A 27,507-nucleotide genomic window follows, 5' to 3' on the forward strand; every position below is an offset into this window, starting at 1 on the left:
GTATTGTCAGAAAATAGGGTTGGCAGGTATTGAATTTAGCCGTGCTTCAAACAGAGATTGATTATGATTATAAAGTTGTTAACTTGTTTAAAGGAGAACAGCTAACTCCTGTAATATTTCTTTTATATTTTTAACGGTAGTGCAATAATTCTTATCCGGGTAGTAAATAAATCTAACTGAATCTAGTCTATAACTCGAGTCCAAGTTTTTCTTATCCAATTGATTTGAGCCTATGTACCTGATTAAAGTCAAACTCGAGTTGTTTGAAAAGTTATAAATCTGGAGTTTATCTCACATTTAAAACTAGGTTTTGTGTTTAGAAGATGAGATGAATAGGGGTGGAAATAACTCAATTTGTTCCGTCAGAGAACAAATATTTAAATTATAGGGCATCCACTCCTGCTTCCACAATCTGATGTTCTTTGTGCAGGGAACCACTGAGTTTATACTCGCGAACTGTGTTAATTTGGATCTACAAGTACCAAGTAAGTTGATGTTTTTATGTTTTGATTAGTTATGTCTCTTTTTCATATTTTAAAATACAAGCATGTATTTGAAATGCCTGCTTAATTTATCTTTAATATTATAGAAAATAGAGAAGTCCTTTAAACTACTGAAATGCTAGGTACATTTACATCACTCCTTGTATCTTGATGATTTAAATTTATTATCCTGAGTTTTTTTACTAGTTTATGATGGATTACAAGACTAACTGTGATTTTATATGATTGTTTGCAGTTAGATGTGCAAATTGTATACCTAGAAAAGATTGGTTTGTAGTTGGAGCCGATAACAAAATGATTCACGTATACAACTATAACAAATATGATAAGATTAAAGAATTTGAAAAAAACACAGACTACATCAGGTAATTGAATCTGCATCCAAACCTTCCATATGTTTTGTCAGCGTCTGATGACAAGCTCATCATGCTCCAGGACTGGGAGAAAGGCTGGGAATGCACTCAATTGTTTTGGCAAGATAAAACATATTTACACTTATTATTTTTTTTGGATGATTGACTTGTAGATTTTTTAATTTACTGCTAGGTTTTTCTTGACAACACAAGAGAGTCGTTCTTTTTTTTTATAGATTCTTTTGTGTTTTCCTCATCGCTGTTTAGCCGTTTTCTTTTAGCAAATTTTATATCCCGAGACTTTTTTAGAAATATGAATGCATTATAGTGTCATTTTACAAGAATGTATATGGGATTAAACAACTCCTTAGTGGGCCCTGTATTACGATCCGATAATATTAGAGTGTCCTCCTTTTTACAAGGGCATTATTATGTATTACACCGTAAATTGAAGCATTTTCCAAATTTGCCAGAAGATTCTATTCGTGAGATACGTCATTCGTCGGAATATGTTTTGAGCATAATAATAATTCTTCTTTGGTGCAGATTTACTCAGTTTGAAATGTCTCTGTCAATAACTTGAAGTGCCTTAGAGGAAAATTGGTCCACAATGGGCAAATATGCATATTGTTTCACAGGTTTGTCTTGTGGATTTAAACTTTACTGCTGAGACCTTTTCCTAAGATGTTTTACAAAACTTTATGAAGTCCTTTAAATTAATTCATGTGCATGAGGTTGGCCATTATTTTTCCCATCAATATTGCAATAATTATTCTTATTGCTTACCTATTATTAAAAGTTTCTTACCTGTAAAGAAACCATCTGTTTATATCACTAAAATGAAAATAGTAGTTGCTCACACTACAAGAAAAATGGCTAAATATGATCGAAATTTTCCAGTCATATTTAATCAAATTTGACCTCTAGCGGTCGTATTTAGTTAAATATGACCGAAATGTCGGTCTTTTTAGACTGGTCAAATTTAGTGAAATCAGTCAAATTTAATTAAATCCGACCGACTAAATATGACCGCTCAAATATGACCAACTAAATTTGACCGCCTAAAATTGACTTCAATCGGTCATTTTTATATTTTGACCTTTGACTTCAAAATTTTTGTAAAAATTGAATTTCCCGCCTCTAGTCACAAAATACCACGACCAACGGTCAAATTTATAAATTTGTCCGACTTATCACCAGTCAATTTTATAAATTTGACTAGGTTATTTTTTGGTCTAAATTGTAAATATGACTCCGTTTGTGTTAGCCGAATTAATAAAAATGACTGATTTCGATCAAATTTAAAAGCAAATATGACTAATATGATCAAATATAATTAACATGAAATATTGGTATGCTAAATGTGACGAAAAACGGCCAAATTTAACATACAATTATTTTAAAAAAACCGGCCCTGTGAACCAGTATATCCATAACCTGTATACGATCCACAATCTCCGAAAATAAACAAAAACTCAAAATATAAAGATAAGTTTAAATTGTGCCATCCAAATAACTTCCTTAAAACATCCAAAAGGTTATACATGCCAATATATTGTAAAAAGTTTGACATCTAATAGCTCAACAAGTTAAGCTAGGCTGGGAAATTGATTATTCAATCCCAAAAAGTTAACCCAAAAGGAGACATAACACATAAGTTTATGTCCCAAAAAGTTAGCTACCAAGGAGAAATTAGTTGTTATATCCCAAAATAATTATCTAAGAGATGATAATAGTAGATATTAGAAGTTCATTCGATGGCAAAGTCAACCTACTAGTACTAGTTAGAGCAGGGAGTGTCACGCTAATGGAGGGAGTAATTCTCAGCATCCTGATCTTCATCATCTTTATCGTTGTCTTGGAAGTGGCTGTCACATAAAGAAGCCTTTTCAATTCTAGTACCCTACAATACAACATATAATCTGTATCAACTATCTATAGAAATTGCAATTTAGATTCACATGCGGTAAACAAACTAAGATAACCAAAATATGAGAAGTTCAGGAACCCAGGTCAAACCCCATCTTTAAACATTTTACTTTGTACATATCAAGCATTTCTTGATTTAAACTACAAACTTGCACAATTTATATTTAGGCATTAGTCCTAAATATATGAAGTAACACATGGGACACATTATAAGAGAACATAACATATTATTTCTTCTCTCTGGATTATACCAGGGTAAATGAACCTGGAAATACGAAAATTGTCATACTTCCAATAAATAAAAGGTCCATTATTTCTAGAAAGTGTAGAAGTAACTTCTTTAAAATCCAGTAGAAAACAGCTCAATTAAAACTATTTATCTTCAACATCATTAAATTCTTAACGTCTTAATATTCAAAGAGATAAGTAGTTTCCGCTTTAGCTTTCTATGCTGCTAATATTGTTGTTATATGCTTGTAATTTTAACTATTTTAGAACCTTAATAAGTATGTGGATGGGAATTTAGACGATGTAGAGCATTAACTAGTAGGTCGCATGAGGTGGTTATGAATAGCTATGGATGTTGTCCTGTTTTACAATGAAGTCACTAAATAAAAATTATAAGTTTAATTAGTTGAAGGAGATGTCATAGTAAATTTAGTTATGTCTATGTAAGTCTACATGATATTCTATTAAAGAATAAATGGTATTCATCCACGCCCTCTTTGTATTCTTCCGTTAAATACTTCAAATCATCGTACCGATTACGACCAACCCAACTACGAGCGTATGTCATCTACAAATTATACATACGTGATGTGAGTTGAATTCAAATTACAATAAATGTGAATAGATCATAAATAATCAATTTAAATTAAACAAATTGATAAACTGACAACCATGATAATTTACATTAATATTCACCATAAAAGTTCAATTAATTATAATCATGGTTCACAACTAATAATAACACTAATTTCATCAACAAATTAAGAATTTCCAAAAATACATATACATGTGTATAACCAAATAATAGTTCCATACTATATTAAGAAAGTAAAATTAATTAAATGCAAAAGTTAAGGAATGAAACTTACTTGATGATTGATTAGATCTCATGAAAAATGAGGACAAAGGGTGGAGTTATGGTGGACAAAGGGTGGAGTTATGGTGGAAGAAGAAGGCAAAATGAGAGGAGAAAGTTTAGTAAAGAAAGGAAATTTTAAAAAATAAGCAGAAGTATCAGATCTGAAATGGTTTAATTTGACCGAGGGCGGTCATAATTATAAATCTGACCGTGTGCAGTCATATTTGTATATTCGACCGAAGCAACGGAAGGCAGTCAAATTTAGTACATTATTAAAATATATCTAAAAAATAGTAAACACAAAATTGACCGGTGACAGTCAAACTTAATATGACCGACTTCAGTCAATTTGGTTCCTGATAATATCTCTTAGTTTTGGCGGGAATTTTGGCGCCATTTTTTTATGACCAAGCCTAAATATGACCGGCCTCAGTCATATTTGTGCCGCTCAATTTTGGTTAGCATGGCGGGAAATTTCCCTCCATTTTTTGGCAATGTTAAAAACTAAATATGACTAATTAAATGTGACCGATAATAAAATTGACTTTCATCGGTCATATTTAATCCTTGACCAGGTTTAGAATGCTGGGTTGACATTAAATTTGATCGCCGACATTGAAATTTAAGTCTGACCAATTATATATGTAAGTGGACCATAAATATGACCACCGTCGTAAAATTTAGCCGCAGTCATATTTATTCTGTCAAATTTACCCTTTTTTTCTTGTAGTGTAAAATGATCCCACAAACTTTACATCATTATTACAAACAATGTTTGAATTGGTTAACACTTGTTTGATTCTTCTTTATTAATCATGTTTTGTGATTCTTTTCTATTTTTATCAAGTTCTACTATATATATGTGTGTGTGTATATATATGCTGATATGATAAAGTAAAATATTTTTAGTATTGACGTGATAAAGTGTTTTTCCTCTTGCACACGTACTTGCACTTGAGTCAATTTATCATTGTTTTTATTGCTACATTAAACAATTCTTGATCAGCCTAAGTTCTGATAAATAGTTGAATTCTTAAAGTTAGATATTGGTTGAGTATGAATTTGTTTTTTGTTTTTTAAGGTTTGTTATTTTGAGCAATTTTTTTTACTGTCAGCCAAGAGTATACATGGTTTTGTAGTTACTCCTGTTGTGCAAATGCTGCAATTTACAATTGATTTTGTTTCTAATTTTAAACATTTATGTTGTTTGTTATAAAGTAAATTTCACTTAATGGAGATTATATGTTTAGTGCAAGGTACTAGAATCAACAATGTGAATTGAACGACTGATTTCAAAGCAATAAAGATGAAGACGAAGATGAAGATGCTAACCAGTAGAGTTATTTTTCTATAGACTGAAAATATAGTGTCATCTAATAGCTAATCCTTTGGGATACAACAACTGTCTAACAGCTTCCTTTTTAAAATTAAAAGTCAATTCATATTGTGGATGTATTGGTCTGCTCTAGATGGTCTGTAATTTTTTTGCTAATAACAGTCAATTCAAAATCAGTCTTTTTATTAATTTCACCAACTCAAATGTCGTCATATTTATAAATTTGACTATATACTAAAATAGTCAAATTTATCAAAATGACTGAAAATGTGTCGGTCAAATTTATAAATTTGACCGCTGTCTGTCATATTTATTTATAAGAGGCGGGAAATTCAAATTTTATCAAAAATTTAAAATCAAAAGTCAAAAATTTTTAATTACCATTTTCAGTCAATTTTAGTCGGTCAAATTTATTCGGTCAAAAATGAACGGTCAAATTTAGTCGGTCATATTTAACTAAAGATGACCGATTTTGCTGAATCTGACAAGCCTAAAAAGGCCCACATAATTCGTTCATATTAAATCAAAAATAACCACGGGCAGTCATATTTAGTTAAATATGACTGAAATTTTTCGGTCATATTTGCCGTTTTTCTTGTAGTGCTTAGAGTATTGTGATAAAGGGAAATTGTTAATCGTTCCGGGAACATCGAATGGGAATCTAGTTAGGGTTTTGATTTTGGATTGTAGATTCGGAGCGTGAGGACATTCAGGCTAGGAAAGGGAAGGGTGTACTGTGTGGCAGTAGTTCAACCTTTGTAAAATAGGAAAGCGAATCGAGGCAAGTAACTCTGCCTACTTGTATAAGTTATGCATGGAAAAGATATTGATGATGCCATGATAGAGTATTCATCTTTTATAACACTTGTGATAACCTGATATTGATTCGTGAACCCTGATATTGATTTTTGTACCATACCTGTTATTGGTTCCTCAAAACACCCTGATAATGTTCTTGTAACGAATTGATTTGATTATTGTTTAAACCATTACTCGAAACCTATTGATTTATACCCCTATTACCCATTGATTCCTTTGGATACTTTGAATTCTTGTTAACCTTGTAAGAACCTTTGTGAACACCCTTGCGTATTGTTTTGAACAACTTATATCTTTCCTTTGTATACCTTATTTTGTAATAATTTCTAAGACTGATCTGATTCCCTAACTTATGATCCTTATTGTCATTTGATCTTGACCATATAATTTGTATTTGATTGTCTTGATTCATTTTATTTCTTTGAATCCCTGAAATTGAACTTAAGAATGATTTTTGACTTGAAAGAGTCCGAATGATTTCATATTCTTGGTAATGATAAAATTAATTTAGTAAAACCTTTATTTTCCAACACAAGGTTTTCCAAATGAATTCCTGATGGATTGTATTGAGACGTAAAAGACTAGTGGGACTAGTCCAATATAAGAGACTAGCCAGACTAGTCCAATTTAAGGCTAAAATTATGCCATAGGTACCTTAACGACTAGATGGAGGTCGGTACGGGCTGATCACCCGTATTATTATTTTTGAAAGTTAAAGTAGTCCAATCAAGGGTTCCCTATCAATTTATAAAAGATATTGAATACATTGCTTTAAGAAATTGATTCTGTGAAAATGAAATGGTTTATAATGATTCGAAATGAGTTGATTGTGTTATTGTTTAGCATACAGCTTTGAGAACCCTGATTCTTATTTTGATATTTTTATCAATTATATAATTGATTCCCAGAGTTCAATAATTTCTCGCTCTCCATTTGAAAGATCCTTGAGATCCTAATAATTTGTATGAATGTCGGTTTTCTCCTTATCTTGAACCTTGATTCCTGAAAGCCCAATTATCTCTTCATAAACCTTCCCTAGCCCAAAGATAGAAATCTGCCACCTAGAGATTTTCATTAGAATGCCTTAAAATTAATTGTGAATAAATATTAATTATTGCATCATAGAAATGTCATTTAGTTAGTTGTTGAGTTTTATACACATATATTATGTTTTGTTCTAACCATGGCCGTTAAGCAAGAGGATGGCCAGACTTAGGCGCACTTCTCGTAAGAGTGTACCTGGTGGACCCTACCATGTTGTAGGCTTCCAAATGCCAGAGCAGGCAGTACAGGTTGTGTGTGAGCAAGCACTTAGTCGGAAAGTTTATAAAGATTCGATGGGTTATCTGTCGGTTCCAATTCAGAATCAATTGGGTAAATTAAATATTATTTTGGGTTGTAATATATATTATCTGGTTGGTAGTTGTAATTTTGTCTCAAACTTAATCATGTTTGATCCTGTTATTAGTTTATCGGGGTTTATGCTTAATTATTCTTAGTATTAAGGTGTGGGTCCTCATTTCGTAACCCCGAGATTGAGGGCGTCACACCTTGGCATGTTCATGCATAGACAATAGCGATCTTGGTTGCTCTTTATTATTCACATGATCACGCGAATGTGACTAAGCATGATCATGCATGCACTTAAGCATGATCTTTGATTTAGACATGCTCATTCACCATATGAAATAACGAAATGTTAATATTTTGGACATCTAGCACGACCATGCACACAAGCCATTGGCATGATCACACACTAGAGTAGCATGCTTGTGCAATCGATTAACATGCTCATGCAACATAACTACATCAACAGTTAATAAGTCAAGAATCACGACATTTCATTCTTATATATAGGTGAGTATATGTTTCATTTTTTTATATTGTGGAATTATTAGTTAGTGTCATTGAGGATATTCACCCATTTAAGTGTGGGGATGTGTTTAAGTTGTGTTATACTATGATATATAAAAATCAAAACATATTGAAGACTTTAAATGTAAAAAAAATCTAGCTTTGTAAAATAGAACTAATAGAATTAGTGCCTACGACATCACCCCTTTAACATCAGTTAAAAATGTCACGATGTTAAAAGCAGTTTTAACATCGGTCGCTTCAAAACCGATGTTAAAAATGTTGTAAGACATCAGTATCTTAAGCAACCGATGTCTATAATCATTTTTTAAAAAAATAAAAAAGTCCCCCTTCTTTCTTTCCCTCGTTAATACACCAGAAAATCCCCCCTCTACCAAAATTTTATTCTCAGTTTCCCCCATTAACCAAAACCCTTCCCCATTCTTATATCATCCTCTCATTCTATCGATTCTCTCTTCTCTTTTGCGTAATGCCTTGTCGCTCTTCTTCTTATCTCTTATCTCTCATATAGCACTTTCTATCTTCTCACTCAACTCTCTCTTACTAGAATCCTATTTGTCAACCCTATTATATAAATTTAACTCGATTAATTTATAAATCGAGCTCGATTGGTGCTGAAGAGCCTTGAAAGAAGTCGGACTCCTCGATTAGTGTGAGAAAAGTAGGTTTCTTTTGAATTTATTTTCAAATTTATGTTTCGATTTTAATCGAGTTTGTTTACAGGTCGGTTTGGAGCTTTGTTAATCTGAAGTTGGGTTTGCTCGATTAGGTAAGATTTCACTAAAATTGTTACTTTAATATGCATATGTATATCAGTTGGGTTGGCTTCCGCCTTTCTGTTTATTCCTCTGTGTTCTTGTTTAATTTAGGATTTTTTTGTTTTTCAAGTATAATTGTAGCAAATGTTTAATCGTATAAACATATGTATATATTAAATGAAACATTTAATATATATGTGCAAAATCATCTATTAAAGTTTTAATCGTTTAATGTATATGTGTAAACATGTGTTATATACGAATGCTTCTACTTCTCCATGGAATGTATGTGATTGTGTTTATTGGGCTGCTCATCTGTGTTTAATTTAGTTGTGTGTGTGCTTTTAATTATGTGTCTTACAAGCATTACATTTGAACATTTCATTAATGTTACCATTTTGTATATATGAATGCACTTCTACTTTAAACATTTCACTTAATGCACATATATATATATATGCAGTTGGGATGTATATTGTTACATTTAATTATTCATGTTCTATCTGCATCTTCTATCAGTTGCATATATTTGTACTAATTTTGTTGCATTTATATTAAAGGATTGAAATGGAAGCTAAGAAGCAGAAAAAGTCCATAAATAGTAGTGAATCTAAAACAGCCGATGAAGCCAATGAGTTTCCTCTACAAATCAAAGTAGCAGAACAATGCGATCAGTCTGAAGGACCAAAATAAACACCAAATGAAGCAGCTGACTGTACCAATAGCTAAGGAGCAGAAAAAGCCAAATAGAAGTAGGGAATCTAGATAGCAGAAGATGCCAGTGGTCAGTCTGAAGGACCAAAAGAAATACCAAATGAAACAAAAACTCAACCAGCAACCAGTATTAAAACTTCAAAGTAGAGATATGGATCTGTGCGAGGTATTTTAATAATGTACAAAGTAGTGATCAAGAAAGCTCAGGAAATGAAAATTAATGTCAGATGAAATATGTATGGAGAGCTTGAAGGAGATACTAGACACAACTTTCAGTCCTACATTGAGATGCTAGCTAGAACTATGATTCCAATTGATATTGCAAGCTCGCCTAAGGTGGATCGGAAATTAAAAGCCAACTTATGGTCTGATGTTGAGGTAAAATTTTACATGTTCTTAGGACAATGTATAATTGTTGTTATATCTGTTTTTAAGTGTTTTCCATAGTACATTCAAAATTCCTCCCGAATGTGAGGCTTTGGTGCTAAAGTCGGCAGGAGTGAAGTGGAGGCAATTCAAAACTATGTTGACTTCCGACTATGTTATGCCGTTTGTTGGACAAAAGAAAAAGCTTAGGAAACCTCTAAAGATATCTTTTTTAATAGGACTTCAAAAATATTGTGTTTAGTATATAACTTAAATAGTGTACGATTTAGATAAAAGACTTTGAAGTACTAGTTGTCATTTATAAAACTACAATAAAACTAAAAACATTATTATTTTTGTGATCAGAATTTAGCATATGACATATTAATAAATTTAAGCACATCAAACATAGTTATTAGTTATAATTTATGAAGATTACAAACTTATAAATTTTTAAATATTATAAATTTGTAAAAGACACTTCGGAGAAGATAGGATATAAAAAATGCCACTAGTTTTTATTTAATTTTCTTAGGTGTAAGTGAAAATAGTTTTTCGCTACAGCCATCGCGTAAGGATAAGAGCGAGCGGGTGAAAAAGCGGAAATATCCACACTGCATGTCGAGGAAAGGGTATTAATTTACAAGAAGATGAAGTAAGAAACTATCAATGTTGCATTTTTTGTTTGTTTTCATGGATTTTAAATATTTCTATATTTTAAACAGATAAAAGCAGAGAGGTTGCAGTCTGGGGAGAAGGAAGATAGGGCAATTTTTTTTTTGAAGGGCCGTAAGAAAAAAGATGGGGTATATGACGAAGAAGTGGAAGAAATAAATACCAAATTGTAAGTAAATACTTAGTAGACTTTACAAGAAGGTAAGCAAATAATTTTTTTTTTGTTTTCGTATTTGTGTTGATATGATGCCTTGCTGGAGAAGAAGGAAAATGGAGAATTTCAACCACTAGGTGGTGTAGATGTGTAGAGCAAACCCTGGAAATCTTGAGCATTTAGGACGAGTTGTGGCATTGAAGGGTTCGTCACCCCAACATTGTTTTTCGATTTGCCTACAGAGAAATAAATAAGAATATAAAGGCTAATTTGATGTACCGTGATCGACGGAGGATGATGAGATGAAGACATTAAAGAAGGAATTTATGGCACATAGTCAAGCTCTAAAGACTCAATTTTCTCCAAATTTATCTGAGAAAGCAGCATCATGTCATGGAATCCTTGATGAAGGGTGTAAACCAACTGTTGCGAAGGAATTATTGGAGGCTGAAGATGACAATGAATGCATTATTTTTGACAAAGATCATCTGACCCAAAGGTAAAGAAGCATGTAGTATTAATATGTGATAGTGCACACAATACATGTTTACGAAAATATATTATTTTATGTCTTCCCTTATAAATGTAGGGTGCAAAAAAATGTGAGCTGGATGTGGACAATATTGAGAACAAGTTTTGCATTTGGTATGGTTTTGGAACACCCGGATAGAACAAATTCAATACATGGAGTGCCTATGCCATATTGATGTTTTCATGTTTGGTGGTGAGAACATCCAAGAAGAAGGCTTGGTTCTCGTACCCATACGTGGTGAAATATAGAGGGTCCGTTAAACTGTTGGCTCACATTCAACATGGCCTCGGTACATTGTAATCTTCCATCTGTAATTAAAAAGGTAGGTTGACGCTAATAATTTCTCACATTATGTTTAGAAAATGGGTTTCTATATTTAATAAATGATTGATTAATTAATTTCATAAAAAGGATAAGGAAATAACTTTGTCAAAAGTAAAAAGTGAGTTGCTATGCCTGGAAGAAGAATTTGACAAGGCAAAGACACATAAGAACGTGTCGAGTTGCTTGAGTTTGTTATACAAACATGCGAAAACATTCATGAAAGCTACCGGGTCCTCTTTACCGATTCCGTGCAGTGTAGAGCTCTTTGGAATAGAGAAAACAATATTTGTTTTGCATAAAAATATAATTTCCTTTTTATAGTATGACATGATCGGACAATCTACAATAGCGGCATATATGGCGTAATCATAGTCTTATTTTGAGCCTATTTTGTTTTAGCTACTTGCATACCATGGTCACTAAGAATGATGATTTAGATCTTTTTACCTTCTGCGATCCTGGAGTTACATTTTCCCTCCAACAAAGGTTTTAAATCTTACATGGTCAATCAGTTGAAAGAGGGGAATGTTGATCATGTATTCTTCTTGTCACATAACGAGAGGTAAATTTTACATTGTTACAATTAATTTTTAGGTAATTTTTTCCGCACATTCTAACTTTATTATATTTGTTTTAAAAAATAGTCAACATTGGATTTTAGTCATAATATGGGAGAGTGACATCTATATTTGCAATCCTTGTCTCAACCGCATCATTTTCCTAAGTTGGAAAAAAGTACTGTCAAGGTAATCTCTACGTGTACATGTTTCAGTTTTGATATAGATATTCTAGATTATTTTAGGTACTTTTTGACATTTTGTCATTCTATCACGTAGCGCAATAAAATATTTTAATACAGGAACTGGAAGGGAAAAATAAGCGTACAAAAATAAGAATCTTGCTGTAAGTATTGCATTTAGTCTATTTATCCAGATGGCGAAGTCCTTTTTTTCGCTTCTGACTTTGATTTTTGTTATTTGTAAAGGGATCGCTCAAAACAACCTGGTGCTCATGAATGTGGCTACATCGTCCTGCACTATATGAAAGAAATCATTTCAGATAGAGATATGACATTTAGAACCAAGGCATATCTAGTTCACGTGTTAACTATTAAAATAAACAGTTCTACATAATTCATGTGCTAATTCCTTGACACATTTATTAAAAATTAGTGGGCGACCAAGACCCGTTTGTCTTATATGACGGACGAGCTTGACAAGGTGCGAATGGAGGCTGTAAAATATATCCAGGAGTTGATATGAGTTTTTAAAGCCCGACTTGATTTTTGCAAACTAGTAAAATGGAACAATATGATTTTGCAAACATTAGTGGTCTCTTATTTGGTATGTTTAAATACGTAGAAGGAAGTGCTACTGTTTTGGTTCCTCTTATGTTGGTAAAATTTAGACATATATATTAAGTTGTATATATTTTAGTTGGAATATGAGATGTATATGGATGGCTATATTAGATTTTTGTTGTAGATATATGGATGTTGGTTGTTTGTTGGATGTCGGAATGGTTAGATGTTGGTTGTCGGAGAATGTGGTTGAATTTTGGTTGTAGACATGAAAGTTAATTTAGTATATTTCTGGTTGTTTATCGGATGTTGATTTAGTATTTTTTTTGCTTTTGTCTGGGTTTATGGACAAAATGCAAAGGCTTATTTTTTTTTAAAAAGAACTCAAACATCGGTTCTTGTCATAAAACTAACGTGAAGCAACTAAAAACACATCACCTGCTTAAACTAAAAATGATGTCTAAACTAACAAAATAAATCAAATTATAGGGATGAAAATGATGTCTAAAATGTTAAAACGCATCACTTTGTGCAAGAATATAAAAGTAAATGAAAAGAAAACTGACATCTTCTAGAACAATATACATCGGTTTAACCTACACAATGATGTTAAAGTAGAAATTTCACATCGATTCCTCAAGTAAAACTGATGTTATAAGTTATGTTTAACGTTAGTTAAGTAAATAAACTGATGTAAAATATAGAGTAAGACATCAGTTTTTGTTAAGAATCTGAAGTCTATCAACTAAAAGTTCTTCCCTGTTACATGTTTATAGTGCTTTTTAACCTCCTAAATACCGTTTTTTCACAATCTAGTTTTAACATGTTATTCAAATAAAGGGCTAATTATACATCAGTTTACTAAGGAAAACCGATGTCTATGTACATCTTTGACATCGACTAAAACTGATGTTAAAGACCCCTACCTTTCTCTACACATGCAAAGACATCAGTTTGAAAAAAGAAAGGCATCGGTTTATAACCGATGTCTAAGGGCATTTTTCTAGTAGTGTAGTTTATATAGATGGTATTACATCATATAGTTACCTATATGTTAGTTGGATTGGATTGTAATCATAACATGATCTCAAACTAGCAATAGTCCAATTTGGTGACTAATAATGATACTATGTGTACCTTGTTGTTGACTAAATTTTGGTAAGATCACATTCTAAAGATGTTACATGCCTAGTATCACTTGTGCAGAGCTTAATTATTTCTTAACACATTATTATTGTGCTCTGAAATTCAGACCTAGATATGTATGTTTCTTGAGGGGTAGAATCTTGTTAATGATTATAATTTTGACTATTCTATTTTTTGAGCTTAGTATGTAAAGGCTTAAGTTTGGGCGAGCTATAGTGTATAATGTCAAGAAAAAAATTATAAAAAAAGAGAAAAAATATATAAATGTATGAATAGTAGCAATAAATACTCACCAAAAATTGTGGTATACTTGACTAGGTTGAGCTCGTTAATAATCGAATAATTAAGTTTGAGGGGACTTTGTGCCTAGTAATCTAAATCCTTTTTATGGTATGGGATTGCTAACTTAACACTCACTACATGGGCATTACTGCATAAATCTTTAGGGATCTCGACCATTGCATAATTAATTAAACCACCTAATATCTATGTGTGTATAATATGGTCGATAAAGTCTTATGTAGGTCGTAACTCGCTTACACTAAGGAGACACCGAACCTTAGACCGAGCACAAAAAATATCATACGTACATATTGTTGTCATGTTGTAGAAATAAAGAAAGACATAAATATCCCTTGCTAAACTTGAACAATGGCTGATGGTAAGTAACGAAGTGTTTAAGATCTATTCTAGTTATCAACTTGGGAGCTATTAAGTCACATGACTTGTCATATTTAAACTTGTGTATCTTTGTTCTTGGTTCATTAAAGTGCATTTTATCAAACTAAGCACGCACGCATATTTTGTACTTTTGTTAACTATATGGTAATATTGTGTGTGAGCTTGATATATCTAAACTCGGTGCATGAGCTGAGGGCTATATTTGACTTGGCATAAACTTTTATATTTGAGATCATTTATATTGTCACTCATTTAGATTTGTGGTACATTCACTATAGGCCCCCACGACACCTTACTCGTCAACTAGGGCTATCTTAAGGTTTAAAGAGTTTGTTGCATATCTCAAATGCATCCGAGATCACCATATGAAAGTAGAATTAGTTAGTAGTATTATATATTAATTTGCACGAGGATGTGCAAAATATTAAGTGTGTGGATTATTGATAGAGTGTCTATTATATATATATTTTAAAGGATTTATTCTCATATATATAAAATTATATATTTATTTCTGTATTATTAATTAGTGTTGATTATTTTATTAAAGGAAATTAAGAAGTCCAACTTTAGATGAAATTTGTCTTATTTGGACTTGAATTATAAGCAAATTTGGATTTCGTGGGTTCCATGCACATACAACATAGTTTGGGCCCTAACTCGAAATCTAAAGATCACAATTAGGAAATCTTATCGCCCATGCGAAGCTAGCATAAATATCAAGGTTTTAGAAGTGGTCCAACATCAATAATCCAACTTGAGCAGCCGAGAATTAGGCCTGGAAGACAACCTACAAATTTACAATCAGAATCCAATTTATCTCGGGAAAAAAACGTTAAAACTCTTAATCATATTATATTTTTACATATTGTATAAAGGACCATTACATATTAGAGTATTGAATATATATAGGCGTATTCTTGAGAGAAGGGAGATAAGGAGTTTGAGAGGGAGATTCGAAGAAGAAGTAAATGGATTCATCAAGATTTGAAAGCAACTTTAAAGTTGTATTCTTTGTACATAAATTTTTACTCATGATTTCCGATCTTAATATATATTTTGTTTCACTTATAATGAATTACTGATTCCTTTATCCAAGAGTTGGGTAATATTCGTTGACTTAATAAGTTTATTTTACTGTATTGTGATATTCTTATTATCGTTAATATGTCATTGAGCGCTTTATACAACTAGAGCACTAGCTAACTTCTAATTGAATTTTTAGGGGTTAAAACAAATACGGAGAGGAGTTGTAATTCTAGTATATGATAAACTCAATTAATTTATTATATGGCGAGATTGATATGTGAATTGTATGACTATAATCTACTTTGGGAGATAATTTGTAAACATTATAAGAATTGTTTTGACCAAACAAGAATACAAATTAGATACTCATATTAATAATTATCCAAAATCCTAGCTCTTTTATTACAAATTTTATTACAAATTAGACACTCAAAATTAAGATTTTATTTGTAAATATAGGGGTTAACTCTATTGTTACAAAAATGTCATTTAAACATTTCTTTTTGAAAAAAATGTCATTCAAACTTATATATACAAAATCATATTTATTTTAATTATTTTTCCAAAGTTAATTTTAGATATTTTTCACATGTAAAAACTAGAAAAAATAATTTAATTGTTAAATATAATAAATTTTCTTACACATTCAACATCCAATTAAATGAAAAGAAATTTTTTTATATTAAACTTGTAAGAATTAATTTATTTTTGGATATTTTAATTCCCTGTTTCTACTTAGAAACTTACACATCACTAAATCCTTAGAAAACAAGTAGAGGACCAATCATTGCAATAATTAGAGGATTTTATAACTAGGTATTTATAATAAAAGTCCACCTAACAACCAATTACTAAAAAAATACTAAATTACTAATTCTAGAACCTTCCTACATCCTATATACATACATTTGACCAAGATTCAATTAAAACACTCCCTTGTTTTTTTAGCCCTCAAGCTCTCTCTATACTTTTTCTTTGCATTTCTTAAAGCTGTAAGCTAATTTAGTTAATCAATGATATCAGTGAACATATGCATAATTGATTTGGAACATTATTTTTATTTAGATTGATTAACGTTTATAACAAGATATATCATATTCATTTCCTTATATTTTGTATGTACTGCCATCATTTCATTTTTGCAGCTTCAGAGATAATGTCAAAGAAAATTTCTATGGGGGGAGAATCATGTGGTGCCCCATCAGCCAAGCACCCAAATGCGGCTGAAATAGAATTTGATTCCATGAACCAAAATCAATCTCTGGTAATATTTTTGTATTATTTAAAATATGAAAGCTTTATATTTTATTTTATTAGGAGTTATTATTATACCAAACAACCTAATTTCTAAGGTGATAAGCAGTTCACACCACTAATGCCTGCACAAATGGGGTCTGGATCCCAATCCATGACTCCAGGAGGAGACTGGTCGTTGGGATTTCAAGGTGGATGCTAGCATATTACAGGGTAAATAACAAGGTAAATTTTTACGTTTTTTTATTTTATCAATTGTTATATATTAATCTCTAATTTATTAGATTTTGACATTACTTTTCGTGGGCCTCATGGAATAAATAATTTTGAACTGGACTAAACTTTATATGCAATGATTAGTTGATATTTACTATCAACAAAAATGATTCTAAGCATTACTATTTATTGCAAAAAATATTAAAAGATATAGTAAATAATAATATAACTCTTTCTAATATAATCATCATGATCACCCCCTTAATTACTATATTTCTAATTGTTGATTATCTCATGCAGGAATCTAAGCCTTCTGATCTAATTGCTGCTCTGAGGGGGTTCATGCATTACCCAGAGAAGGTTTCACAACAACAGAAGAAATATTTATTTTTAGTTATTTTCATTTCATATATATGTACACATCATATGCTAATAACTTGAACTTTGAGAACGTCTTTTTGTCAAAGCACAAACTACAAAAAAAATCTACAAAAATCGATGAATAGTTTTATCTATTAAAAAACATAAAAGAAAATTGTCACATTATTCTTAAATATAATTTTAAATGAACTTACTTTTGTGGCATAGAATTTGTTTATAATTTATAATGTTTATATCCATATCCACTATCTGATAATAATTGTTATTGCTGCATTTTTGTTTCTTTTTGTTTATAATCGTTTTTAACAGAAGGATTCAGCCTCAACCCTGGCTGGAGTAATGGATTACATTCACCAAACCAAGGGGGAAATCCAACAACTGGATGAGAAGCTATATAGGGTATGTTGATTATTTATCTGTTTATCTATAATTAGAATTAACTTTAAGAGTGTTATAGTTTGTTTTAGAAAATTGTCATAGATATATGTGATATCACTTGTTAATCTCACGCAGCTTAGGTTACTACAACAGTCTCAATCAGCTGGTGTGCAGTCTCAGGACACAACTGCGCAACATTATGACATGGCAGGCAGTCCGGTTAGCGGATTGGTTGAAATGCCAAATCAGATGGAGGGAACTGATCACCATGATATACCAGAAATGGGAATTCCTGCTGACCAATCTGCTGAGGCCGTGGATGATGCTGTCGCCATGTATCTAGCTGTGGATGATGCTGACGCCATGTATCTGGTTGTGGATGATGCTTCCGCCATGTATCAGTCTGCTAACCAGGCCGCTGATGTTGCTGCCAGAGAGGGCTCCGGGAAGTCCAAAGCAAGTGCCTAGGGTCAAAACAGGCTCAGGGTCCACATTTTATTCAGGATCATTTTTATGGTCTATTATTTCTATTATTTGATGGAGAGTTGAACTTGTTGGATTTACAAATTGTGTTTTGATTTTTTTTTTTTCTGGTCTTCTTCAAATCAGTTAAGTACTTTCATGGATAAAATTAATTTTGATTTCTGATTGTAATTGATGTTTGAGTTTTGTTGTCAGCATATAAATTTCTAGACATCCTAATCAAATGCCAATTTTTATTTTCAAAAATCAAGTTAAGTGTCAATTTCGAGTCCAAATCAAGTTAAATCTAGTTACCTAAATGCAATCAACTTAATCTATGTGGAAAAATTATATTTCCCTCTTTCCATTATCTTGTCCTTTTTACTTTCTTATGTGCTATAGTTCGTAGCCCTTCCCACATTTGTAATTATTTATTTCCTCATTATTGGTTTAGAATTATAAATTTGCTTCTTGGTTATATTTTTACAAAAATTGGTAGTCATACTTAGATACAAATCTAAAGATTAAATTTTAGTACAAATTTGATGTCAGGTTTGGATATAATCGGTTTGGGATATGAATGATTTTAATTGAATTTGTATTTAAATTTGACTTTGATGTTAAAATTTGGATTCAGTTTGAGTCAATTATTTAATTTAGTTTCAATTTTGGTTTAATCTCGTTTCACTACTAGAAATATGGGATCAGAACCGATGTTAAAAAAAATCTGAACCGATGCCTTCGCGTGTGATGTTTATTACAGTGCTATACATCGGTTTTAAGATTAAATGTGATGTCCTTGCAATAAATTTCAGCTTATATTATAGTATTTTTAGGTAAATATGAGTATATTATGAGGTATTTATCCATTAAATCATGAAACCTACAAGCTTTAAAAGCCATTTATTAAAAAAAATTCGAACAAACCAATATGGAATGCTAGATCAGACATCGGTTAGATTAGTTGTCCGATGTGAAATGTTTGATCAGATATCGGTTAAATTAGCCCCCGATTTGAAATGATGGATAAGACATGGGTGTTCTTCACGAAACCGATATTAAATCTTTTTGTTTAACATCAGCCAATTTCTCTAACCGATGTTATTTGACTTAAAATACATTGAGTTTCATTTTAGAACCGATGTCAAATGACTATTTCACATCGGGTTTTTAGTTCTTTTTCGTTTAATATTATTTTACATGATGTCTTTTGTACATTCTTTACATCGGTTAACATTTACCATTGTGATGTTAATGTGGTGTAAATTACATGCCATCGTGGTCCTGTTTTACAGCCACATGAACCAATTACATTTGCACAAAAAAAAAACCTAACAATGCAATATCCAACCAAAAACATCCAACAGAAACATAAAGCTACATTGATACCAAATTTCTTAACATACAACATTCCATCAATCAATTCGGACATACATTCCAAGTCTAAAATAAACATCCCAACTAATAACAATAAAATAATTTAGTTTTCCAGGACTTGTTAAGAGTTTATACATAGACCTTTTTTTTCCTCTGAATTACAATTGTGCAGCTACCTTTCAAGGGTAGTATGTAGTTGTGCCAGTTTCAACTCGGATTCCTCTATTTCTTTAAATCTGGCTTTACTCTCATTTTGAACTTTATTAAACATGCACAGAAACTCATCAGCACTCTTTCTCAACTCTGTTATCTCTTCCTGCATGTATAAAATTCATATTGTAATAAAACGGTGTCTTGTAATCAATCAATTGATTAGGCATACGATCAACTATAACTTGAGTTTTGAGTGATGAGGCTAACTTACAGGAGAGAAAACTACATCTCATCTTCTATTATTTCAAGAAACTGGTAAGTTTTCTTACCCTCCAATCTGAAGGGTAAACATATGAATAACCATCTGATAAGTCTGTAAAAAAATCATAATTTGCTGGGGTCCCTGAATAAAAATGAAAACAATACAAGTTTTAACCAATTCATGATCAGAAACCAATTATTAGTGAAAAGAAACTGTTAGTGGACATAAAAAGAGAACAGTACAACTTAAAACCAATTCAAGATCAAAACACACTGGTTAGTGAAAAGAAACTGTGCACACAACTCTATTCTACGTAGTCAACTCTGATCTAACAATGCATAATCTCTTTTTTGTTTAAGATGAACAAACTTAACGATTAGACATGGATAATTTTGATCTATTAAATCCTCGAATAGAGATAAACAACCAACCATGATACCTTCAGCCAACACAGAATTTACAGAGAGTAGACTCAAAGCAAGGGCCCCGACTCCTAGTAATAGTGGCCTTATCTTAGAACTTCCTGCAATAATATTCACATGTATAAGCACAAACAAATATATGTAATCATTTAATAATATTATGAACAAAGCTTTTATGTAGTCAAGCACCTTTTACTAAAGAAGATGATAACAATGGGATTCTAGCTTAAACTAAAGAAGATAAGTACAATGGAGTTCTACACCATTCATTAATTTTAGTCACCGCTCTATTTGCTAAAATGAATGCCAAATCAAACTTGACAACTCAACCAAAGAAAAAGATGTATACTTGACCAACTAATAAAACCCCCACATACATCCCTCATATACTCCCTTGAGGGCTTGACAGTTTATTCAGTATAACATATGCTTTAGTGCATTAGATTTTGAAGTATACCCCAACTGGAAATGATAATCGAACTTATAACTTTGTCCATGGAGGATGGAGTTTTGACACTAGGATATCGACGAAACATCGAACTCACATTAAATAAATTGAACTATTTTGCAGTTAACAAAATAAATGTGAATTCACTCCCCTAAAAACATGTTAGAAAATACAAAAATAACTACAAAGATAAGCATTTAAATATCCCGAAAGAGAAATAAAATTTAGAATTCTCAGCTTACTTTCTTCCCAGAAGTTGTGTCACTAGAGCAAGCATTAATATTGATTGCAGAAGGCTTTGAAGTGAATCTTGAGTGTGCCACATTAAGCTGAAACTAAATAGAGAACATAAGCTATAATGATAAGTTCGAATAATAAACATGGTTACAACATGAACTCATCATGTTTGATAGACTTGTGGAGGGCAAGGCTAGTGAGAGTGATGAGACTGCCATTCTTAATATCAGAGAGCCATTCTGTTTCAGTTAGTTTCGGTTTGAAATGGATATATATTTGTATGGATTGTATATGTGCATTGTGTGATGGTTAAGATTGTTGTGCTTATGTAGATTTAGTCTTTTATTTCTATTATTTCAGGAGGCTTGTTTTGATTAGCAGCAAAAAGCTAGTAACATCAACATGCAAGAGTATCTATAAGATTTAAAATCAGAGAACAAAGAGCCAAAGACCCTAAATGTGTTTATAGACATATATGTACAACATAAAAAATGCACCTCTCCGGCCATCGTAGTTGGAACCCCTTTGTGCATCATTATTGGTCCTCACGGGAGCTACACCAAATTTTTCACCAGCATTTGGTGTACCCCCTCTAGAAGCTGCAAGCGCTATGGGTGTAGTTACAGCAGGAAGAGATGAAGTAGGTGTTGATCCTGCAGATCCAGCAATTCCACCAATACTCACACCAGGAAGAGGGCCATGTCCCTGAAATATGTTATGCAACAGTGACTTCAGTGTAAAGAACTACCAGTAGAGCATTTGTATAACAAGATAGAGAAAATAACGCAAGGAAAAAAATCCACTATTAAGGATTACGTTAAAACTCACTTGTGGCTTAACCTGGTCCTTATTACAAAGAAACAACACATCACCATCAAAATTATTGCTCTAAACAATCGCATAAAAAAATTTAAATTAAATCCTTACATGAAGTCATGATAAAGACATTAAATTGTGTTCACTGGGATATAATGGAATGAGATTTATAATCTTATAATGAAGTCATGAAAAATTTTACCATCTCAAATTGTCAATTTTGTTCGCTATTTCCTCGTACATTCTTTCTTCCTCTATAAATGTCTAGTTTTTGATTTCATTACATTCTCTCCAAGTGGACAGAACATAAGGGGTAATGAACAGACTGTTGGCTTCAGCTTCTTGGTAAGACATTAACCTCTTTGTTCTTTTGTTTTCAGATTTTTTCTCATTCTTTCCTTCAACAAACCTAATAAAACTAAAGTAATTTATTCCTAATTTATTGTAATTAGCATACATAGGTTTCAAAGTAATTTAGTATTTAAATAAACTGGACATAATAATCTGATTTTTAAATGGTTCCTATACAATACCATTAACCATGTCATCCCATAGATTAATTACCAAGCTAATATTCTCAATAGGTGTTCAAGTATAAACAAAGGCTATAGGTTACAACAAATAAATCCATTACTATTACTAAAACTTAATATACTAGAACTTAGAGAAGATTAATATAATGTTAGTAAACTAAATAAGCTGGACAATGATTTATAATAAAGAAGCTGGTCAGGAAATCAAACCTTTCATATCATCTGTACAATTGCCTTTGTTTCACACAAAGCACCTCTATAACCGAGTCCTTGGCTAGTTTTATGATTTCCTTTACTAAACAATCATCAATTGCAATCTTGTGCTCTTTGAGGATTGCAACAGTTTTGTGAACGAGTTTTGCTCACTTCTATAGCGTATTTTTTGTACCTTTTCACTATTTTCATAGCCTTGTTGACCTCTTCTTGCGTACAACTACAAGCTGAAAATATATACAAGAAAGTAAACAAATTGAAAGTACGACATGGAAGTTTGTAAGTCCCTTATTGATTGAACTCAACTTTTTAAACAATCCACAAGTCTTACCTTATCTTATATATAGGAAAAAACATCAGAACTCTTATATTTAAGTTTGTTAGCAAATGAATTTTAGCAAATCACATTAATGTTAAAACATTAATAGTTAATACTAAAGATTGACCCATTATACATGTAACTTATGTAGACATAAAAGCTAGGCATATTCAAAATATCTTAATTTTAAATATCAAAGAACACTCACTGGGTCATTGTATAACTACAGGGTGTGACATAATTAAGTTGATTATATGTAACAAATTGCACAAGATTTAAATATTTTATAAATAAAAAAAAGGAAGGGAAGAACTATTCTTTCCTTTTCATCAAACTATCCTCAATTGCTTTGAGTAAGGCCTGAATCCAACCTTTCACCAATCGATTTCATACAAATCGAACCAAAAAAATTATTTCACATTGGCCTCGTACTTAATTAGGTTATGTGGTTTAAAATTGTGAAACAGTGAGGATGAGATTAATTAGGGTTTGAGATGGGTTGATAGAGAGATGGGAGAGGGAGACTGAGACGGTGAGAGAGAGAAGAAATAGAAAAGAGATATAGATGGTAAGAGAGATTACATTAAGAGCTTGATCTGGAGCTTAATTAGGTCCAGGGTCTAAATTAGGGTTTTGGAGAGGGAGTATCGAAAAAGGAGAGAAATAGAGGAGAGATGAGGGAGATGAAGTCGAGATTTCAGAAAGGGAGTTAGGGTGTTTGAGATGAAGTCAGGATTGAGAGAGAAAGTTGCAGTGGTGATTTGAGAGGGAGATGCAGGGAGTGAGTAAAGGGGAAAGGGGAAGATATTTTGGAAAAAGGGGGAACTAAAAAATGAGTTGGGGGAAAATTTAGTTAAAGGGGAAAGTTGTGTACTGAAATGTGGAAGAATTATTTATAGACAACGGCTTACAAAAATAACCAATGTCAATTTTAAAAACTTTAATTTGATAACTTTAATTTTTGAACATAGACAACCATTAGTATACGAAACCGATGTCAAAATGTCTAAGTACCGATGTTGTATCTACTATTTCTAGTAGTGTTTAGGACCCATTATTATTTTAGATGGTTTTGCTTCATTTGGATTGCTGTTTTTTATTCCTAGGTTGAAGATTTATTGGTATATTGGATTATGAAAATGTTGTCCTTGGTTAATAAGTTTATGAATTGTGGTTTGTAATCTATGGGATAATTTCATAGTGCAGAGTTTAGACCACGTACTTGTGCTTATGGTGCAGAGTTTAGACCCTCCTTAACAGAGAAATATTTATTGATTTTTAGTAAGAAGCCTCTGCTCCTGAACTTAGTTCAGCTAGTGAATAAAGAATGAGTTAACATTTTTACAAGGATGTTCATCAAGTTATCAATTAGCTGATGTCTCAAACAATTGCATCTTGAATCGACTTCACATCGTTCATATTATCTACCCATGCGCTTATGACTGACTCGTATATTATATATTAGCAAGTAAGACTCGATTAACCACATAATAGACATAAGTACATAAGCACATAATCATTTTTATAGTTAAAATAATTTTTAGAATCAAAATCGACTTGCTGATCGCTCAACTGATCACCATCAGACTCGTTTCCCATTTTTCCGGAATTTTTCGGACTCGTCTCGGTACGCACTTCGACTGATATTCAACAAATAACAAAGTCAACTAATTTCTAGAAGAAATTAGGCTTTAATATTATTTTTAATGAAAATAATTCATTTTTCTGATTCAAAGGGCTTTCGTTTCACTCAAATCGGACTAACGGTCTAATTAATATCAATTAAACACTGATAATTCAATTTATTATTCAATATAAATAATTATTACTAATTTTTAGAACCCTAAAATGATTTTTAAATAATTATTTAAGAAAAATCAGAGTAAAAAAAGATTTTTCCATAATTTTTGGAATTAAAATGAATTTGTTATGATTTATTGAAATTATTTCATTGATTATCGAAGTAATTAATCATTTTTAAATGATTAATAAATAATTAATAACTAGTAAATAATTAATAAATAATCATTTAATAATTTAAAATAATTCATCCCTAATTATTGTATTATTACGATTATTATTACAACTTATACGATTTAATCGATCATCTGTATTTAATTATTCGTTACGAATAATTATTCTAATATTCTTCGTATAATTAACTATCGCTCGAATAATAATAATCTAACTCGTCGTTCAATTATTCATATAAATATGAGTTACTCGTTTTATTCGACTAATTATCGAACCATTAATTATATGATTCGATTATTTTTATTCTTATTTATTAATTAAATACTTAATTATTAATTAATAGACAAATAAATAAATAAATAATTAAATAATTAAATAATTACATAAATAATCAATTTCGAGTTTTTAAATTAATTAAATAATTTAGAAATTAATTATAGATATTTTCAGAATTTAAAACTAATTTTTAATAGATTTTTAGAATTAATAAAACTGATTTTTAATTTTATAAAATATAATTAAAATAAAAAAAATTCAGAAACAGAAACAGGTAACTGATTTGGGGCTTTTTAGAATCAAACCCGGGTCCTCGTTCCGGGTTAACGGGTCGGTAATCGGTTTTCAAGAACACGGTTAACCCGCCGGATTCTGTAGCAACTCCGGCCACCGGCCGAGTTTTCCGACGAGTTCGATTCACGCTCCTAGGACCTCGTTTACTCCAGTTTTTTATGTCAATCGATTCCCCGCGGCTGCAGCAACGTCACCGTCGTATCACCTCCCTCCCGTCGCCGTCCTACCTCCATCTTCGGCCAACATCCGAAGCTTTCCGGTGAACGCTTATCAAAGATACAACCTCTTATAATCATTATCAATAACCAAAATCTGTCAATAACATCTATAATTTACTAAAAACAAAAATCAAAAATTCGAAAAACCAAGAACTCGTTCTTAGCCTTCCAGGGGTTATATAATCAAAATAAATATATGAAATTACTCCTAAACTCGAGATAAAGCTATTTGAATCAACCAAAACATCAAACGATTCTTAAATTAAAAACCCCTAAATCGAACATGAACGCTAAAAATCGAATTGAAATTCACAGATATAAAACATGAAATTGATAGCAAAATCAGATAGTAGAGCTCAAGAGATTTCGATTGACTACTTACATGTCTGATTTGGAGGTCGGAATCACGATCAAATCCCTGGTTGAACTCAAGAATACAAAACCCTAATTTCTGGAAATTTGGGGAAATTGCAGAATTTTTCTGATTTTTAATTAAATAATTAATAATAACTAGGGTATTTATAGTATGAAAAATAATACCCCTAAATAAAATTAAGGGGCTAATTACACTCCTAATAAAAATATTTGGCCCTAATTTTTATAATTTTTGAGTATTAAAATTTAATTTATAATATTTTATATATACAATATATATGCCAAAATTTCCCAAAAATTGTGAATAATGCAAAAATACAAAGAAATGGTATAAATAAAAGTCCTATAATTTTATAAAAAAAATGTGATTTTTGTGTGGTTTTTAACATCCAATGGGGCCCGAAAAAGTTATTTTTCGCAAAACGAGAAAATTTATAAAATGTCTAGATGTTTAGAATAATGTGATGGTAAAAGTCGTTTGATGAAAAATAAGTCCCGTTTTTTTTGAAATACTGGCTTTATAATCATGGTTTGGGTCATAAAACATTTGAAATGAAAGCGATAAATGCAAAATAAAATATCTGAAAAATATCTTAAAAATACCGGAATGACAGAAAATGCACGTAACACGTAGCAATTAGGGTTTGACAGATAATTACACATAATGACACATTAATACACATAATTTATTATAAATATAAAATAATACAGACGTAAATTTCTCAAACGTTACAAATATGATAAATATGATAAATTTTAATATATTTGTATATATATATATATATATATTTGATAAATAAACATAAAAAATTACTATTTAAACTCCAAGTGTATTGTGTAGGACATAACTACCCGTAATAGAAACAAATTCAAAGAATTTTACTTTTATAAATCATGGGCAAATTTGTAATAAAATTTCTAAAATTTAAAAGTGGAGTTTATATAGTAAAAAGTGGAGGCTATTTAACAATTTCCTAATAATATATATTATAATAATGAATTTGTAATTAATATAATCATTTTATTTTTTACATACACTCTTAAAGTCTAAGAAAGTTAGAATTTATACCGTTGTTCAAATTCTAATTTGAATAACAGAAAACTACTAACCATTGTATGTGCAATTCGTAAATTTAAACTTGAAATCTAATATATCTAGGAATATTTTTTTAGTATATACAATATGTTGTTACACTACAACTTTAAATACTTTTATTTTTTTCTAAACTTCAAAATTCTTAAATAAGTCTAACATCAATATTTTTTATTGTTTTCTCAATTTGATATGATACGTGCCTAAAATAAATTTATAAATTTATAA

The 27,507-nt window shown here is 31.1% G+C and overlaps 1 protein-coding gene and 3 long non-coding RNA genes across 4 annotated transcripts; 3 read left to right on the top strand and 1 right to left on the bottom strand.

Annotated features, from left to right (window-relative positions):
• The first annotated feature begins 277 nt into the window (after positions 1–277).
• LOC141705362 (uncharacterized) lies at positions 278–5,332 on the top strand. Its single transcript, XR_012568306.1, has 4 exons — positions 278–485; positions 739–868; positions 1,403–1,494; positions 5,123–5,332. It is a non-coding gene; the product is annotated as an uncharacterized LOC141705362 (long non-coding RNA).
• An 11,169-nt stretch (positions 5,333–16,501) lies between these two features.
• Positions 16,502–17,009, top strand: LOC141705360 (uncharacterized). The gene is made up of 3 exons (XR_012568304.1): positions 16,502–16,570; positions 16,724–16,842; positions 16,942–17,009. It is a non-coding gene; the product is annotated as an uncharacterized LOC141705360 (long non-coding RNA).
• Positions 17,010–17,677: 668 nt separating this feature from the next.
• Positions 17,678–18,381, top strand: LOC141705364 (uncharacterized). The gene is made up of 2 exons (XM_074508361.1): positions 17,678–17,828; positions 17,943–18,381. Exons 1-2 carry the CDS (start codon positions 17,769–17,771, stop codon positions 18,273–18,275), a joined length of 393 nt encoding a protein of 130 aa, XP_074364462.1. The 5' UTR covers positions 17,678–17,768; the 3' UTR covers positions 18,276–18,381.
• A 2,797-nt stretch (positions 18,382–21,178) lies between these two features.
• On the bottom strand, positions 21,179–23,900 carry LOC141705361 (uncharacterized). The gene is made up of 3 exons (XR_012568305.1): positions 22,728–23,900; positions 21,666–21,873; positions 21,179–21,260 (listed from the first exon to the last, which is right to left on the bottom strand). It is a non-coding gene; the product is annotated as an uncharacterized LOC141705361 (long non-coding RNA).
• Between the last annotated feature and the right edge of the window lie 3,607 nt (positions 23,901–27,507).

This window comes from Apium graveolens, unplaced genomic scaffold, assembly GCF_009905375.1.
Source record: "Apium graveolens cultivar Ventura unplaced genomic scaffold, ASM990537v1 ctg8823, whole genome shotgun sequence".
NCBI classification, from domain to species: domain Eukaryota; kingdom Viridiplantae; phylum Streptophyta; class Magnoliopsida; order Apiales; family Apiaceae; genus Apium; species Apium graveolens.